General features: G+C 56.7%; 1 protein-coding gene across 4 annotated transcripts; it reads right to left on the bottom strand.

Moving 5' to 3' along the window:
- Positions 1–5,075: 5,075 nt before the first annotated feature.
- HAGH (hydroxyacylglutathione hydrolase) lies at positions 5,076–15,444 on the bottom strand. Of its 4 annotated transcripts, none has more exons than XM_058434179.1 (7): positions 14,964–15,091; positions 11,119–11,285; positions 10,556–10,620; positions 8,310–8,427; positions 7,609–7,717; positions 5,656–5,759; positions 5,076–5,486 (listed from the first exon to the last, which is right to left on the bottom strand). In XM_058434179.1, exons 1-7 carry the CDS (start codon positions 15,037–15,039, stop codon positions 5,163–5,165), a joined length of 963 nt encoding a protein of 320 aa, XP_058290162.1. In that variant the 5' UTR covers positions 15,040–15,091; the 3' UTR covers positions 5,076–5,162. The 4 variants fall into 4 exon arrangements, with proteins under 4 accessions (XP_058290162.1, XP_032000988.1, XP_032000991.1 ...); XM_032145097.2 differs by having other exon boundaries at positions 5,083–5,486; positions 11,119–11,291; positions 14,964–15,444; XM_032145100.2 differs by lacking the exon at positions 14,964–15,091 and adding an exon at positions 15,192–15,387 and having other exon boundaries at positions 5,086–5,486; positions 11,119–11,291.
- Between the last annotated feature and the right edge of the window lie 2 nt (positions 15,445–15,446).

Genomic DNA, 15,446 nt, shown 5'->3' with positions numbered 1-15,446 from the left:
CTTGGGAGGCTGAGGCAGGAGAATTGCTTGAACCCGGGAGGCGGAGGCTGCAGTAGTGAGTTGAGATCTCACCACTGCACTCCAGCCTGGGTGACAGAGTGAGACTCCGCCTCAAAAAAAAATAATAAAAAAAAATAAGGTCAGTCCTTGCAGCACAGCTCAGAAGAGCTCCACCTCGTGTGGGTTCTGGACTCCAGGGTCCAAAAGGAGTTGAAAACTCTCAACATCCCTCCTATTTGGATTGGTAAAATGATTTATGGGTGACACCCACGCAACAGTGTATTTTACACCTATTGAAAAGAATGAGGCCGGGCGCGGTGGCACATGCCTGTAATCCCAGCACTTTGGGAGGCCAAGGCAGGAGGATCACTTGAGCCCAGGAGTTAGAGATCAGCCTAGGCAACATGGTGAAATCCCCTCTATACCAAAAATACAAAAATTAACCAGGCATGATGGCACGGCCTGTAATCCCAGCTATGGGGGGCTGAGGCAGCAGAATCGCCTGAACCCAGGAGGCGGAGGTTGCAGTGAGCCGAGATTGTGCCACTGCACTCCAGCCTGGGCAGCAGAGCAAGACGCTGTCTCTCCCCAAACAAACAAACAAAAAAGAATGACAGGCCAGGCACAGTGGTTCACACCTGTAATCCCAGCACTTTGGGAGGCTGAGGCAGGCAGATCACGAGGTCAGGAGTTTCAGACCATCCTGGCCAACATGGTTAAAACCCTATCTCTACCAAAAATATAGAAATTACCCAGGCATGGTGGCACATGCCTGTAATCCCAGCTACTTGGGAGGCTGAGGCATAAGAATCGGTTGAACCCAGGAGGCAGAGGTCGCGGTGAGCCGAGATCGCGCCATTGCACTCCAGCCTGGGCAGCAAGAGAGAAACGCTGTCTCAAAGCAAGAGAGAAACGCTGTCTCAAAAAAAAAAAAAAAAAAAAAAAAAAGTACAAATTGTCAAAATCAGGAATGAAAGCAGGAATATCATTACAGATCCAGCAGACATTTGGAGGGTGGGAATTCATACTGATCTAAATTTTAAAACTATACAAATTCCAAAAAGAAAATACAGGAGAAAATTTTTTGACCTTGGGATAAGCAAAGATTTCTTAGACGGAAGACCAAAAAAAATGAAGCATAAAAGAATCTATTGGACTTCATCAAAATTAAAAATGTTTGCTCAAAAGATACCGCTAAGAAAACCAGAGGCCGCAGAATGGGAGGAGCTCTGCAGGAGGCGGCGTCTCACAGGGACTGGGCTCCAGCACCTCCTTCCAAAAGGCTGGCTCCGCCGCGTGCTGAGAGGACACGGACCAGCTGGTGCGCCCACGCCTTCCTGGCAGGAAAGCAAACACCACAAGCACCGGGGCAGGGGAGTTTGGCAGTTTCTTTGAAAGTCAAACACAACTTCCGTCCAGCCCGGCCACTCCCTTCTCCTGGGTGTTCACTCGGGGCTGCAGCTGGGATGTCCATCCCTCCAAATGCATCGTGACATCTGATCCCCAATTAATGGAGGTGCTTGGATCATGGGGGAATCCCTTGTGAGCGGCTTGGTGCCCTGCTCCAAGTGTGAGTTTTTGCTGTTAGTTCCCACAGGATCTGGTTGTTTAAAAGAACCTTGTGCCTCCTCCACTTTCTCCTTCCTCTGGCCTCATGTTTCCCACCCACCAGCTCCTTTCCCCTTCTGCCATGAGCAGAAGCAGCCTGAGGCCTTGCCAGGTGCAGACGCCCAGGCCATGCTGCTTACATAGCCTGATAGCCATGAGCCACATAAACCTCCTTTTATAAATTACCCAGCCTCAAGTATTCCTTTATAGCAACACCACACAGACTAAGACACCCAGGAAGTTAAAATATGCATCCACTGCATTTCTAACTAGTAAAGACAAATAATCACGACCAGAAGTGCTTAGGGACCCATTGAGTAACACATGCAAGACCTTGAACACGCAAATTCCACAACACTGCTGAGAAGAGCTAAAGACCTTAACAGACGGAAAGCTCACAGAAACAATGTTAAGATCGCAATTCTCTCCACATCCGTTATCACAGCAGTCCCAGTCAGAAGCCAAGCTAGCTTTTCTGGTAGAAGTTCACAAGATGATTCTAAAAACGGAAATACAAAAGGCTTAAACCAACTAAAACCATTTTGAAAAAGAACATTGGAGGATTCACACATACCCATGCCAAGACTCAGCACAGAGCTACAGTCATCAAGCTGCTGTCCTCGGACACCACGGCAAGTCATAGAGACCAACAGAGCAGAGACCAGAAGCAGACTCGGGCACACAGGGTCCATTCTTTCCAGAAAGGTGCGAGGGCAATCCAGGGAGGAAAGGACAGTCCTTCGACAGACAGCGCTGAACACGTCGGCATCACACTGCGACAGGGTGAACCTCTCCCCTCCCCCAGCACCACACACACACACACACCATCTTGAGAGGGAGCATTGTAATTGTTTGTAAATATAAAAGCTAAGACTTTAAAACTTCTAGGAAGAAACACAGGAGAAAGTCTTTGTGAGCTAGGGATACGCAAAGATATCTTAGAAAGGGCACAAGAAACATAAAAGAAAAAATGAGTAGGCCGGGTGCAGTGGCTCCCCTCCCATCTATAATCCCAGCACTTTGGGAGCCCAAGGTGGGTGGATCACCTGAGGTCAGGAGTTCAAGTCCAGCCTGATCAACGTGGAGAAACCCCATCTCTACTAAAAATACAAAATTAGCCGGGCGTGGTGGTGCATGCCTGTAATCCCAGCTACTCGGGAGGCTGAGGCAGGAGAATCACTTGAACCCGGGAGGTGGGTGCTGCGGTGAGCTGAGATCGCGCCACTGCACTCCGGACTGGGCAACAAGAGTGAAACTCCGCCTCAAAAAAACAAACAAACAAACAAAAAATAAGTAAATGGAACTTCACCAAAACTATTAACTATTTTCCAAAAGACAATGTTAAGAAAATGAAAAGGCAAGCCATGAGCTGGGAGAGAAAAACATCTTTGAAATATACATCTCAGCCGGGCGTGGTGGCTCACGCCTGTAATCCCAGCACTTTGGGAGGCCGAGGCGGGTGGATCACGAGGTCAGGAGATCGAGACCTTCCTGGCTGACATGGTGAAACCCCGTATCTACTAAAAATACAAAAAACTAGCTGGGCATGGTGGTGGCGCCTGTAGTCCCAGCTACTCGGGAGGCTGAGGCAGGAGAATGGCATGAACCCGGGAGGCAGAGCTTGTAGTGAGCCGAGATCACACCACTGCACTCCAGCCTGGGTGACAGAGCAAGACTTCATCTCAAAAAAAAAAAAATAAAATAAATATATCTATATATCTATCTCACAAAGACTTGTTTCCAGATGATATAAGGAACTCTTACAACAGCAGCCCAACAGGCCAAACCCAATATTTAAAAGGGACAAAAGATTGCACATAAACTTCACAAGAAGGCATCCAAAGGCTGACAGATGGAAAGATGGTCAACCCCACTAGTCATGGGGAAATACACATTTTAAAAGCAGTGAGACGCCACCACACCCAAGTTAGAATGGCAAAAATTGGAGAGACCAACAACCCCAAGCAGTGCTGGCACAGCACGGAGCCCCCAGAACTCAAGCACTGGTGGGGGCACTGCAGAACGGTACAACCATTTTGGAAAACGGTTCATACCTTTAACCACACAACACAGCAATTCCGCTCTTAGGTAGATACCCAAGAACAATAAAAACATGTCCACAAAAGACTTGTACACAAATGTCCATAGCAGTATTCAAATAGCAAAAAACTGGAAACAGACAAATGGATAAACAAATTGTAGCATTTCCACACAACGGGCTACTCAGAAGCAAAGAGCGTGGCTGACCCTCACCAACATCAGCAGGGCTGAGAATGCCACAGAGATGACAGGGCAATGAGATTCTGTTCATGGGAAACTAAAAAGTGACCTGAGGTCACAGCAGAGCAACAGCTGGTGGGGACGCCACATGGGAGGGACACAGGAGGCTTTGGGGTAGTGGAAAGTTCCACATCTGGACTGTGGAGGGGATTACACAGGTGCAAATATCATCAACATTCCTCAAAGTGCAACCTGTCCACTCAAAACAGACACACGGGCCAGGCAACGTGGCTCACGCCTGTAATCTCAGCACTTTGGGAGGCCGAGGCAGGCAGATCACCTGAAGTCAGGAGTTTAAGATGAGCCTGGCCAAAATGGCAAAACCCCATCTTTACTGAAAACAGAAAAATTAGCTGGGCGTGTTGGCTCGTGCCTGTAATCCCAGCTACTCAAAACGCTGTGGCAGGGAGAATTTTTTTTTTTTTTTTTTTTGAGACGGAGTCTCACTCTGTCACCAGGCTGGAGTGCAGTGGTGTGATCTCGGCTCACTGCAACCTGTGCCTCCTGGGTTCAAGTGATTCTCCTGCCTCAGCCTCCCGAGTAGCTGGGATTACAGGCGTCCGCCACCACACTCAGTTAATTTTTTGTATTTCTAGTAGAGACGGGGTTTCACCATGTTGGCCAGGATGGTCTCGATCTCCTGACCTTGTGATCCACCCACCTCGGCCTCCCAAGGTGCTGGGATTACAGGCGTGAGCCACCACGCCGGGCCAGCAGGGAGAATTTCTTGAACCCAGGAGGTGGTGGCTGCAGTGAGCTAAGATTATGCCACTGTACTCCATCCAGCCTGGGCAACAGAGGGAGACTCCGTCTCAAAAAAAAAAAAAAAAGGGATGAATATTTATGATTCATCTGATTTACAGTTTGAATTTTTATGAGTAAATATTGTAAAATAATGTTAACCTCTACTCTAAGAAATTGAAAAAGATGCTCAAAAAAACAGGTGATTTATTTAAAAGAACAAACCTGTCAGAGGCAGCAACTCTCACTCCACTCAGCAGAAGGAGCGCACGCCCGAGACCACCCAGGCGTGCGTGCTTGTGACACCGTTTCCAGTGAATTCAGGGAAACACACCCCTGGAGAACCCCCTCCTGCTCCTGGCAGTCTTTGGCCCAGTTGGCCTGGGCTATGCCATGGAGGCTCACATGGGGCCACCGTGCAGATAAGACTCCTTTGGACACAGAGCCACGTTCTCTGGCCTAGAGAGCCAGCAGAGCCACATGGTGCCAGCCTGACCCTACTGCTCAGAATGTGGGAACAAGCTGGGCACTTTTTAGACACGCAGCGTCTGAGGCCTACTCCAGACCCTCCGAGGCAGAGGGATCTCGATAGAACCCCTGGGTTCACCGTGCAGGGCGGGCTGGGCCACACTGGCCTGAATCCCAGGCCTGCTCTCTGGGCTCGGAGGTCTGTCTACGCACTCTGGCGACCCCGCTGTGCACAGCAGCCCTGAGCAGCCCACAGGAAGGCACTGCACAGTGACGGCCCCACTCACCTTGGCCCAGGCCAGCTTCTCCTGGATGGCGGCATTGCCGGGCTCCACGTGGCGTGCAAACTTGAGGTTGTTGATGGTGTACTCATGGCCACAGTAGACTCTCTGAGGACAGAGGTGACAGATGAGCTCGGAAGGCTGTTACCACCCGTGGAAGTCCTCAGGGACGGGACCTGGATGCCCCCGGGGGGGGGTGTCCAGGTGCCAGGAGGGAGAGCAGCCCCGCCCTGGGTGAGGCCCCCCACACCCCGGCCCGCAGGGAGGCGCTGCCTACTGTTTCCGGGGGGAGCCGGCCCAAGACCTCCAGCAGAGCTTTACACATCTCATCCGCAGTCCCTTCATAGAACTTTCCGCAGCCAGCCACAAACAAGGTGTCACCTGGGAACAAGGACAGCCACAAGGTGGGGGCCACTCGAGGCTGGTGGCTGGGACTCAGGAGGGGCCAGGAGCAGGGTGACACTCACCAGCAAGGCCCAGGCCCCGAACCCTGGCTGCCCTCCAGCCACGGCTGCCCACACTCAGCCCCCTGCATTCCGGCTCCCACACCTCCTTCCAAGTCTCAGCTGACAGTCCAACCACCCGACTGGCCGTGCAGACCCGAAACCCCAGTCACTCCTCCCTCACTGCCCCCAGTCCCACCAACTGTGGCTCTGAGACCCTCACAAACCCAGCCCTCTCCCCAAACACCCAGCAGCCCCTCTCAGGCCCATGCCTGGCTCCCATCTTCCCTTAGCCCCAGCAGCCAGCGCCACCCCGTGACCAAGGTCTCACTACCCTGGCTGAGCTGACCGGGACCACCTCTCACCTATGGCGGAAGATGCGGCCCACACCGCTGGGCACCTCAAGCGCACCCAGGCTCCTTCCGGCCTCAGCCTCAGGACGGCATCCCCACCCCATCACTGCCCAGGCCTCTGTCCCCGCTTGCCCTCCTCTTGCTGCTTCGTGGCTGTCCTGGCCTCGCTGACCCCAGGCAGCCGTAGGCCCCAGAAACAGGGCCGTCCCCTGAGAAGAGGGTGCCCAGCACCCAGCACAGCGGAGGCCGCCCCACTTCTCCTCACCGCGTGGGGCAGAGAAGCATGCAGTGGTGCTGGGCACAGGCCAAGGCCAGGAGTCCTCCTGGGCACGAGAGATGGGAATGGATGGTGGGGAGCGTATTCCCCTGAAGGGCCCTAGACCTCGAATCTGAGGACCAGCCAGAGGCCATGCAGTCCCCAGAGACGGAAGGGAAGGGAAGGGCAAACCAAGGCGACCTTGGGGCCTGGGGCTTCTGCTCCACGGGGCTGTCCTTGCCAGGCACACAGCCCAGGAGGCACAGGTGAGACCCAGGGCCTCAGTGCTCGCTGCCCTGAGAAGAATCCTAAATGTGAAGTCCCCAACTCCATCCCTCCCACACTGGCACCACCCAGGCTCATCCCCCAGCCCTGTGTGCCGAAGCCTGAAGGCGCCTTATCCCTCACAGCGAGGCGCCCGTCCCTCCCACCACGCCCTCTGCCCTCCTCTGGGGCTCCCCAGCCACGCCTTCTCCCTGCACCCCTGGTTTGACTCCACTCAGGGGTCCGAGTGTGGCCCTGGGTCACTCCCACCTGGGCTCATGGCTGGGGCTGCCACCTCCCACCAGGAGGCCTCCCAGCCATGCAAGGCCCACATCGAGTCACGAGGTGAAACCCCACACTGTGAGGCCAGTCGGGACCAGGCGACAGTAACAAGCACGGGAGGCAGCCCCCGCCACCAGCAGCCTCCACGCTGCCCTAGAAGGCCGCAGCCATGAAGGGCCCCGCCTACAGTGAGGCCGTGCCCCGGCCATATGACCTCCAGTGGTGGCTCCACGGGTCTGCAACAACCCTGGGAGGCAGGCAGGGCCACTAGACTGGCACAGGTCCCTGGGTCCACACTACGGCATCAAGGAACACGGCCCCAGGGCTGAGCCACCCCTCGCCCTGCTGGAAGAAACTGACTCCTTTCCCCGGGGACCCGCCTCGACCCCAGCTGTCCAGCAGTCTCCACCAGCACAGCCCTTGCTGCAGGCGTAACTTCCTCCCAGACCACAATCCAAACGCATCGTGGGAGGAGTCGGCCAGCCCCACCACGAGGCTCCCCAGCACCCAGCCCTGGGCCCCTCACACCGGTGCAACAGAGAAGGCCACAAAGCTGCCCTGCGAGCCTGCCTGGCAGGAGACACAGGGTCTTCATGAAGAACCCCCACCCCCACCCACACCCCAACACGCACCTGTGAACACAGCAGGGGGCTGCGAGCCTCCGGGCTTGCTCACGAAATAACAGATGTGTCCTGAAGTGTGGCACGGTGTCGCCAGGCACTTGACGTTGAGAGACCCCACCTTAAACAAAGCAGTCGACCGCGTGTGCTCCCGACACCCTGGAGAGCGTCTCCCGGGGTCATGGCGCGCAGCCTGGGAAATGCCCGTGAAGGTGGGGCAGGTGGTCCCCGCCACGGGACTGGGGGACTCGCTCGCTCCATGGGTGCGCCCCAAGTGCAGGGCCACCCTGGAACAACAGCACTTGCGTGTAAAAAACCAAGGGGCTTGTTTTTTCTCCTTCAAAACTGGGCCAAATCCACACTCGGCATCTGGCAAGGAAAGACGGCCTTCCTTCCCACACCTTCAGAAAGGCTGAAGACCCCCCTCTCAGCGCCCTCCCACCCGTGTGCTGCACTCTCGCACCAAGACCCTGCCCACACGGCCCACTCCCCAGGGTCTCGGAGCCCCGCTTCACAGCCCCGCACACAGCCATGTGTACATTCCTCTCCTTGTGCCTAGACAGAGAAGACCGTCCACGCTGCCACAGAAGACCACTGAGAGCACTCCCGGGTCACTGGGGTAAGGGAGCGGAGAGGATGCAGAGAAGGACCCCCCTCGCCCCTCAGGCTCCTGGCAGGGCCACGCTGGAGCACCTCCAGGGCTCACTCCTCACCTGCAGCGTGGACAGGTGAGTGATCTTGTGAGTCAGGGCCCCGATACGGTCGTCACCCCCGTATACCTTCAGTCCCGACTCCAGCTTGACCAGTTTCTCATTCCCGCCAGCATGGTCCCTGGAAGTCAAACAGGAGACCTGGGCTGCCTGCTGCTCTTAAACCCTGGTCAAACCGGACGCTTATTTTGCACTCACAAAGGAAGCCGACGAAGCAGATCACAGACACCTGGATGATCTTGTGGCCGGGGTTCCGAGCGTGGGGGCCTCAGTTACCACCTGGACGTCTTTACAAAGCACCACCTGGTTCCCACCCCCACGTCCTGATGCAGTGGGTCTGGGGAGGGGCCTGAGGGTGGACTTTTGATTTTTGAAAGCCCCCAGGTGATCCCGATGTGCTGCCCAGTTTGTGACCCGACACTCTGGCAGGAGATCACACTGTTCAGCATGGGAATCACCTGGGGTGCGTCTGGATGAGCAGCTGGCCCTAGACGCGGTGTCTGCAGGGGAAGCCAGCCTGGGCCAGCTCCAGCAGGTGGAGGTGCCCCCTGCGCACCCGGATTTCCCCAGGGGAGCCTGCCTGACCCGCATTTCAGAAAGGGGCAGTCGAAGGGGCCCTTCCCGGGCCTCATGATATCACAGACTCCTTCGTGTGCCTCCCATGAAAACTCCAGCAACCACACCAGAAACCGCCTGCCTTGGCACCACTGGGCCCCAAGATAACAGGGTGGAGTGGTGGCCGCTGCCCTCTCCCCTTCCCACCCTTCAGGAGGGTGCGGCACCGCAGGCCTTGGTGTGCCCATCACCACCCACCATCGGTGAGCAAACCCCACCCCGATAAAGCTAAGGTCTGGCTTAGGACTTCACGTGCCGGCATGAACGTTAGAGGGGCCAGGGAACTAAAAAGCACCACAGTGTTAGAAAGAGACGTCTGCGGCGAGGCCGGGAGAGGCAGGGAGCTGCAGCAAGCTGTGATGCACCAGGCAGCCACACGGAGGCCACCACCAAGGTCCCCAGGGGGAGGCATGGTGGCAGAAGGGGCCTCGCACCACAGGCAGGCGAATGTGCTGAGAGACAGCAGCTCAGCGACACAGTACAAGGGCCAGGGAGGCTGAAGGCACCACCCCTCAAGCCCAGGTCCCTGCACGGACACCTCTGATGACCCCGAAGAGGCTGCTGGGGCCCGACTCACAGAGCCTGAGACGCTCCAGGCCTGAGTCCAGCTGCGTGTGAACCGTGACGCTTCCATCAAACTCTGGCCAAGCCACCAGCACGGCGCTCCCACCACCAAGGAGAGGACGAAAGGCTTCATTTCACCCCAACACAGAGGCTGGGGAAGCCACAGCTGAGAGGCCCTAGGGCAGTGCCAGACAGGTCCTGGCTCAGGAGAAAGGTGCCGGTTGCCCTCGGGCGCTTGCTTGGCAAAAAGAAGTAAGTCTCTCTAGCTTTGAAGAGCCTCAAAAATTTCCAAAAGCCGAACAAGGGCCTTGAGCAGGCAGTGCTAGCCCTAGAATCCAGACAGGGCGTTTTATTCATCCATTTTCAAAGATTTTTTAAAAACCAACCTCTCCAGATATGGCTGCTTGTCTTTGTTTTTTTTGAGACGGAGTCTCGCCCTGTCACCCAGGCTGGAGTGCAATGCCACGATCTCGGCTCACTGCAACCTCTGCCTCCCGGGTTCAGGTGATTCTCCTGCTTCAGCCTCCCAAGTAGCTGAGATTACAGGCGCCCGCCACCACGCCCAGTTAACTTTTGTATTTTGGGTAGAGAGTGGGTTTCACCATGTTGGCCAGGCTGGTCCTGACCTCAAGTGACTCAACTACCTCAGCCTCCCAAAGTGCTGGGATTACAGGCATGAGCCACCATGCCTGGCCGGCTGTTTTTTTTTTTTTTTAAACACTCACCTGTAGACTCATTTCCTCCCCAACATTGAGGCCAACGTGCCAGGGCACAAGCCCGCGTGGCCCAGGAGAGAGCAGGGGGGTGGGGCCTGAGGGTACGGCTGTAGCCTTCTCCCCTCACCCTGCAGGCCTCGGGGCCTCACAGTCACTGCAGCACCAGACTTGCCCCTTGGGGGCTACGGTGAGTCCCGGGTCTTTCTCAGAAGTCTGCTGGGGGCCTGTCCTCACAAAGCAGACAGAGCCGTGGGGGGAGACAGGCCTTGCTGTCCCTAAATCCACCAGGGCGAGAAGTGAGCCAGGTCCCGCACCCCCAGGTGAGACGCGGGCCCCCGTGGCGCCGGCACTTACCAATGGTGGTGGGTGGTGAGCACTGTGGTCAGTTTCACCCCGTGCTTTCTCGCCGCGTCCACGACCTGCAGTGACCCGGGGGAAGGACAAAGGCCTGTCACACTCAGGCCTGGCTCGCAGGCCTACATGGTAGGGCGCCCAGCGGAACCAAGGACACGCCATGAGGGGCCGCTGACGTGGCCCGTCCTGACCCTGCCGGCTTGCCCTGCTCCAGGAGAGCCGGTGAAAGCACTTTTTCCTTCCTGCTCAGCCTGACACTCTTGCAACCACCTACGACCGCTCCAAGCCCCTCCAGCTCTGAGGGCACCACCCCCAGAGGCAGCATGCAGGGGCAGAAAGCCCCCAAGAAGAGTCAAGTGCCCGGGATTTTACGGCACAGCGTTTTCTGTGTCACTGCCTCTTGCCTGCACCCTTCTTGGGGCCCTGTTAACAGACTGGCCGGAGACTAATTTCCATTTAGCTCAGGCAAAGTTGCAAGGACACTGTGGATAGGAAACCCATCGGGGGTGAGGACTCTGAGCTGGGTGACGAGGGCAGGGAGAGCTGGGCACAGCCATGCGCACCTTCTGGGGCTGCACTGGGTCCACGATGGCAGCCTCCTTGGTCTCATCATCGATGACCAGGTACATGTAGTTGTCGGTCAGGGCAGGCAGCACCTCCACCTTCATGGTGCCCTCGTTGACGGTCAGATTTTTGCGCAAATCTGTGTGGTAGAGAACTCCCAGCAGGGCTGGACCTGCAGACACAGAGCACAAGTCAGCGGGCGTCCGCGCCAGGCCCTCCACGAGAGGATGCACAAGCTGCAGTGCTTCCCAGCCTTTCTAGGTTCCTCTGAAAGGGAATATCCTCGCCAGGTACGGTGGTTCTTGCTGGGAATCCCAGTGCTTTAAGAGACTGAGGTGGGAGGACTGCTTGAGGGCAGGAGTTTGAGACCAGCCTGGGCAACACAGCAAGACCTTGTCTTTTTTTTTTTTTTTTTGAGACGGAGTCTAGCTCTGTCACCACCCAGGCTGGAGTGCAGTGGCGTGATCTTGGCTCACTGCAAGCTCCGCCTCCCAGGTTCACGCCATTCTCCTGCCTCAGCCTCCCGAGTAGCTGGGACTACAGGCACCCGCCACCATACCCGGCTAATTTTTTGTATTTTTTAGTAGAGATGGGGTTTCACCCTGTTAGCCAGGATGGTCTCAATCTCCTGACCTGGTGATCCACCCACCTCGGCCTCCCAAAGTGCTGGGATTACAAGTGTGAGCCACCGCGCCCAGCCAAGACCTTGTCTTTACAAGTTTAAAAATTAGCCAGGCATGGTGGTGCATGCCTGTGGTCCCAGCTACTCTGGAGGCTGAGGCGGGAGGATCACTTGAGCCGAGGAGTTTGAGGCTGCAGTGAGCTATGACTGTGCCACTGCACTCCAGCCTGGGTGACAAGACAATAACCTGTTCCTTAAAAAAAAAAAAAAAAAAAGGAATATCTTCATATATCCCTAAGGACAACACAGGAACCGACCCATGTTCACATTCACGGAAATCAATGGTTTCAGACTCATGACCTCTATTTTCTTTCTGAGAACTCTAAAAGGACAGGACGGCCAGCTTGTGACTGTGAGGCGAACCACTGCCAGTTCTGGGGTATTCACACCCCGGACTCAGGGACAGAACGTGAAGAAGGGAACGCAGACTGGGGGTGCCCCAGCCTGGCCATCTGCCCTCCAGCAAGCTGTGCTGCCACCACTGACTAAGCAAGCCTGCCTTCCATGCAGTTACTCACAGCGCTTCTCAGCCTCTAGCCAGAAAGAACCAATACTTGACGGCACGCTGAGGCAGGAGAATTGCTTGAATCTGGGAGGTGAAAGTTGCAGTGAGCCAAGATCGCCCTACTGCACTCCAGCCTGGGCGACAGAGTGAGATTCTGTCTCAAAAAAAAAAAAAAAAACAAAACCAAAAAAACAATACTTGCTCTTGAACAGCACGAATGCACAAAAATCAGCAGTTCCTTTGAGACGGAAAGTTGGCCACAACTGCCCCAGATTCAAGTGTGGAGGACACAAAACCACCATCCAACTGACCCAAAGAACTCTGCCACAGGGGCCCAGGAGCTGGGAGGAGGTGACCAAGGGACAAAAGTGTCTGCCACTCAGTCGTCCAATGCAAAAATATTTTCAGCAATGAAACTCCTACTAAATCTAAAAATACATGGGGGCCCTGACAATACCTTCGGTTCCGCTCTACACACGGAAGAAACCACAGGAAGTGGCAGAGGACACTGCAGTCCTGGGGTAGGTGCCACGGCAGGGGCTTCTCCCAGAAGGGATCCAGAAATGGGCAGCATCCACCAACTGACAGACACACGTGTCTCCGCGGCCCATTGAAATGCGGAATCCGACCTTATTTCCGCAGCCGGGGAAACTGCCCAAACTATAGTTTCAATCACTGCACAAAGACATCCTATTACCCGCCTGACAACCAGCTGGGCATTTTCCAGATCATTCTCCTCAGGCACAATAATACCGAGATTTCTATATGAGCAGCTTCCTATGATATTCCCCTTGCCCTTAGCCTCGGTACCGCCCCAGCCCAAGGAGCACACCAAGCAGAGTGTGGGTGCTGGGGGCTGCAGGTGGGGTGCAGAAGGGTTGCAACAGGATTCCCTGAGTGCCAGGGCCTCCTTCTGGAAAGGAGCTCCATTACAAACAAGGAGCAGAACATTACAAACAAAAATACTGCCCACGTGCGGTCGCTCATGCCTGTAATTCCAGCACTTTGGGAGGCTGAGGCAGGCTGATCACTTGAGGTCAGGAGTTAGAGACCAGCCTGGCCAACACAGTGAAACCCCTTCTCTACTAAAATACAAAAATTAGCTGGGCGTGTTGGCGAGTGCCTGTAGTCCCAGCTACTCAGGAGGCTGAGGCAGGAGACTCGCTTGAGCCCAGGAGGCAGAGGCTGCAGTGAGCCAAGATTGGCTACTGCACTGCTCAGGTGAAGAAAATGTCATTTACAACTGGTGCTCAGCCTCCCCTGGGGACGGTCATAGCCTCCTGAAAAAGCTGACAACCCAGGGAGGTGCCTTTATTTCTGAGGAAAGACGTAGCTGGTGTCAGCACCAGCAGAAACCTTATTCCCTTTCCATATCACTCAGCCCAACACTGCCTGGAAAATGTTCCTGGCTTGCTGTTTTGTAACTGTAATACTTTGTACAAACAGGTCAAGGACCTGCAGCCTGGGGCCTGGGCCAAGTCCAGAAATATGTTTGGTTTGGCCCACAAAAAAAAAAAAAAAAAAAAAATTGAGATATGGTCTCACTCTGTCCCCTAGGGTACAGTGCAGTGGTGCGATGACGGGTCACTGCAGCCTCGACCTCCTGGACTCAAGCGATCCTCCCACCTCAGCCTCCAAAGTGACTGAGACTACAGTTGTGTGCCACCACGCCCGGCTGATTTTTTTGTTTAGTTTTTGTAGAGATGAGGTCTCAACATGTTGCCAGGCTGGTCTGGAACTCCTGGACTCAAGCAATCCTCCCACCTCGGCCTCCCAAAGTGCTGGGATGACAGGCGTGCCTCACTGCACTTCTTTTTTAAATTAGGAAGTTTCACAACATCTTGCTTCCCTTGAACCGGGCGGCACCAAATACGGGGGCTGGGGGCTCCCTTAGATTGGGTGCCGATGCACACAGTCCTGCTGGAACTCTCTGCCTGGGCCCTTATGAATGTCCCTAATGTCCCTAAAATTGTAATTCTGAGGACCTCAAAATCCACGTCCTTTCCTTAGCAATGGCGACATTCTACCCACTGCGGAGCCTTGACAGCTTTCGGCGAGATCTGGAAACCGCCAGGGACGCCTCCCTGACTGCGCCTCCGTCCGCCCAGTGCCCTGTGCTGCGCACCCGCCCGGGGCGCTGGCCTGGCCCGGCCCGGCCTCGCGACCACCTCCGGCGAATGACACGCCGGGTCCCCAGACAAGGGGGCTCCGGCGCCGGGCGGGCAGCTCCATCACCGCAGGCAGCGCCGCGAGAGCGCGGTCCTTGCAGCCCGGCGGCAGGTGCGGGGTGGGCCAGGCGTCCCGGGGCCCTGCCCGCTGCGTCTCAGAGCCGCGCCCCAGGCTCTCCTTGGCGCCGGACCAGGCAGGACGCGATGCCCTGGAGGCGTCAGAGGCGCGGCCGGCCCAGCCCGAGCGTGGAGACCGCAGAGGACGCAGGCCTGGTCCTGCTTACCTAGCGCTTTCCGCACCCGCGACCCCGCGCCCGCTCCGCGCCCGCCTCAGCGCCTGCGCCGCCTCCGCTCGAGCCGGGCAGCGCGGCCTCAGGCACCTGCGCAACAGAAACCGCGTCAGCGGCCGCCAACCGACGGCCCGGCGCCGCCCGCTGCCCGCCCCGCCAGGCCCGCGTCCCCCGGCCCGCACCGCCCCGCCGCACCCACCCAGGCCTCGGCGGGCGCAGGCGGCTCCCAGCGCGGCGAGGCTGCGGCGGCCGAGCAGCCCGCGGCCCAGCAACATGACCCGGGCCGGGCTGGATTGCCGGGCTGCCCGGGGCTGCAAAACACCGGCGTCGGCGCGTCGTAGCCAATCAGCGCCCGCCTCGCGTGCCCTCAGCCAATCAGCGTCCGCCTCGCACCGTCCGCCAACCAATCAACGCGCTCGCGCTCAACTTGTTTTCTCCGCGAGGCTCGACTGCCACGGGCCAGGAGACGGGCCTGGGACCGGCGGCGGCGGCCCGAGAGCTGCGCCAGGAGAGCTGTGCCGCGAGCCTCCGCCTCCTTTTTGGCACCGCACATTGGCTTCCTGGAGGCCGAGCGCCACGCCGCCCGGGTACCCGGCAGATCGCGAGGTGGAACGGGCCGTCGCTGCGGGGACAGCGTTCCGAGGCAGTTGGTCTTCTCCGGGATGCCGTAGGCATCAGCTGA

This window comes from Hylobates moloch, unplaced genomic scaffold, assembly GCF_009828535.3.
Source record: "Hylobates moloch isolate HMO894 unplaced genomic scaffold, HMol_V3 SCAFFOLD_23, whole genome shotgun sequence".
In the NCBI taxonomy this organism is placed as follows: domain Eukaryota; kingdom Metazoa; phylum Chordata; class Mammalia; order Primates; family Hylobatidae; genus Hylobates; species Hylobates moloch.
Note: the sequence above shows the minus strand (reverse complement) of the source record. Positions and strands in the feature narration are given on the sequence as shown.

Excerpts from the sequence above, each read along its gene's own strand:
- HAGH (XM_032145097.2), bottom strand. The coding sequence starts at position 15,039 with ATGTTGCTGGGCCGCGGGCTGCTCGGCCGCCGCAGCCTCGCCGCGCTG. Across the intron at positions 8,428-10,555 it reads CTCACCACCCACCACCATTG|GGACCATGCTGGCGGGAATG; the intron begins GTAAGTGCCGGC and ends TTTGACTTCCAG. Across the intron at positions 5,487-5,655 it reads GCCGGCTCCCCCCGGAAACA|AGAGTCTACTGTGGCCATGA; the intron begins GTAGGCAGCGCC and ends CTCTGTCCTCAG.